Here is a 2491-nt window from a genome sequence, read left to right as displayed (position 1 = left end):
CCCCCTGCCCGCGGCAGCCGCTGCCTCCCCTCACCCCGGCTCTCCCCAGGTGCGTGGCTCTCCACTCCTACGCGGCTCACGGACCGGATGAGCTGGAGCTGCAGAAGGGAGAAGGGGTCCGCGTCTTCGGGAAGGACCACGACGGCTGGCTGCAGGGCATGTCCCTCGTCACCGGGAGAGTGGGCATCTTCCCCAGCAACTACGTCGCTCCCCTCTTCAGGTGTGGGGTTTTTTCTTACATGGAGAGGGCAGTGGGTAACACGTAGGATTTGGGTCTTCTCGTGCCCACAGAGAAACCTCTTTGGGGTTCCTGCAGAACGACAAGGGCCGGGGGTTCCTCGCCTGGTGGAATCACACCGGGCAGGTCTCTCTCATTTCTCTACGTACCGACGCATCTGCACCCACAGCCCGGGAATCACATCTCCCGCACAGCCGGGTCCCGCGGCAGGGAGAAGTTGGAGCGGAGGCAGCCGGCAGTGTTCCCCTCGGAGGGGGCACCCGGTCCAGAGGAGCAAAGAGCACAGGACCTGCCTTCGCCCGCTTGTTTGAACCTGGGATGTCGACACAGACATCAGCAGCTTCTCCCATGACTGTTTAATTCAGTCCAGGAGCTTTGGCAGGGAGCTGGAGGTGACACAGCCGGCACATTTTGATGAGTTAGTCTGGGAGCCGGGGCAATCGGCAGCGTGTCTGGGCTCAGACTTGCCTTTATTCCTTTTGGATGACTCCAGTCTTTTTTTCTTTTTTCCTGCCAGAAGGGAAACCACAAGCTGAAGGCTATTGTAGAGTGAAAATACTGTCTTGAGAGCAGGCGCTTAAGCACTGGACACCATTGATCTAACAAAACAAGCTTGCGTTAGAAAGAGCAATAATTAAAATATACAATTTAGGAGAGGAAAAAAAAATTGCCTGTACCCTTAGTTGCCCTGAGATACACTCAGGTTTGGCAGAGGAATGAAGAACAGCTTAGAAGTGCAGTGCTCAGCTTCTGCTGAGGGGGTGAGTCAGGACACCTCTCCTCCCAGGACCGTGATTTCATTATTTGGAGCAGGTTTCCATGGCTGGAAACTCGCTGCAATGGTCCAGCCCTGTCTGTGGGAGCAGGGATGGGATGGACAGGCACAGCTCTGCTCCCATGGGATCACCCCACGTACCCCCACCCGTGCCCCTGCTCCGAGGGACGATCAGGGCCATCTCAGCCTCTGCCCTGCCAAAGGCTTTCTACAGGCGCATCAAAATTTCACCTTACACACTCCCAGGTACTCCTGCCACCATTTGGGTTCTTCCCCTCTCGCTTCTTTTTCCCTTTTGTATTTTAATCCTCCAGAGCGCTCAGCTCAGGGGGGAGGTCCCAGTGCTGCTGTAGTCCCAGCACCCTCACCGAGGGCATAGCCCAGGCATCCTCCACAGCTGCAGAAAGGGCTTCAGCCACCAGCGCTGGGTTTGGAGCTGCTATTCCAACCTCCTTCAGAAATGTCTTTGTAATAAAGTGATACCTGCGGTATCTGAGGAACCGCTGCTCAGTTGCTAAACCATAAATCATTGCTCCACCCCCAAGAAGGTAAAGAAGAATCAGAGGAATGGTTTTCCCTTCCTTTAAGGAGTCAGCAGAAAGACTCTCTGAAGGAATTTGGAGCCGTATTTGGCCAGTGTGCTGGGGGAGGTTCTGGCAGCTCAGTGGCTTCAGGTGAAAGGCATGAAGGTGCCCTCGACAGGGAGGGAAGGAAGGAGGATGATCCAAGGTAGCTGCTCTGCACCAGAGAGCTCCCAAACAGTGGAGGGGAAGCCAGGAGCACAACTCCTGCCTTGCTCTGCCCCGAGAGGTGCCTCATACAGCTCCGGCACCATCCAGAACGCTCTTGTGTGGGGAACGGGTAGGAGGGAGCGCGTTTGGGCCAAATCTGGGGGAAGGGTCGAGAGGTTCCTTTTGAAATGCCGTGGGATTACTGCAATGAATCCTCACCCTATTTGGGAAAATTTCTTACCAATCAGGTGCAGGAAGAGGAAAGCCCTTGTAATAAAGGAATCAGAAATGTGAACTAACTGTATCGTCCACTGCGTTCCCCAGCAAAGCCCCGACTGGGAGCGGCAGAGGCGCGTTAAAACCACCAAGCTCCCTTTTGGGCAAGCTCTGCAAAGCTGCAGGTCTGGTCTCAGCTTATTTTCTTCTACATTTCCAACAGGAAAGCTAACCTCTCCGACACGAAGATGCCTCCCCTGTACGCCTCCTGGACACTGTCAACCGCCTCGCTCTCCTCCCAAGGGAGCATCTCCGAAAATGGCCCGAGACAGAGCAGACCCCTGAAAGCAGCGCTGCTGCCCGTGCCCATCACCTCACCCGGGAGGAGCGCGGCAGTGGGACAGGCATCGCTGCGGCGCGGACGTGGCAGCACAAGGAAGAGTAAGTGCTTTGGGGGGGTCCCTGGAAGGGAGAAGCAAGACATGTCCCCCCCAACCATACTGGCTGCCTGCAACTGGACCCGGGGCCGTG

At 56.2% G+C, this 2491-nt stretch overlaps 1 protein-coding gene across 1 annotated transcript in view; it reads left to right on the top strand.

Moving 5' to 3' along the window:
• The window catches only part of SH3RF2 (SH3 domain containing ring finger 2), a gene marked incomplete at both ends in the record, with an annotated part of 34149 nt that overhangs the window by 29462 nt on the left and 2196 nt on the right, over window positions 1-2491 (top strand). Inside the window, 2 exons of the mRNA XM_010134201.1 lie at window positions 50-220; window positions 2184-2401. Of these exons, the coding sequence (XP_010132503.1) occupies window positions 50-220; window positions 2184-2401 (389 nt within the window). The remainder of the gene's footprint in view (window positions 1-49; window positions 221-2183; window positions 2402-2491) is intronic.

The sequence above is a fragment of the Buceros rhinoceros genome, unplaced genomic scaffold (assembly GCF_000710305.1).
Source record: "Buceros rhinoceros silvestris isolate BGI_N320 unplaced genomic scaffold, ASM71030v1 scaffold16114, whole genome shotgun sequence".
Classification (NCBI taxonomy): Eukaryota; Metazoa; Chordata; class Aves; order Bucerotiformes; family Bucerotidae; genus Buceros; species Buceros rhinoceros.
The sequence above is the reverse complement of the archived record's forward strand: the minus strand, read 5'-3'. Positions and strand labels throughout refer to the sequence as shown.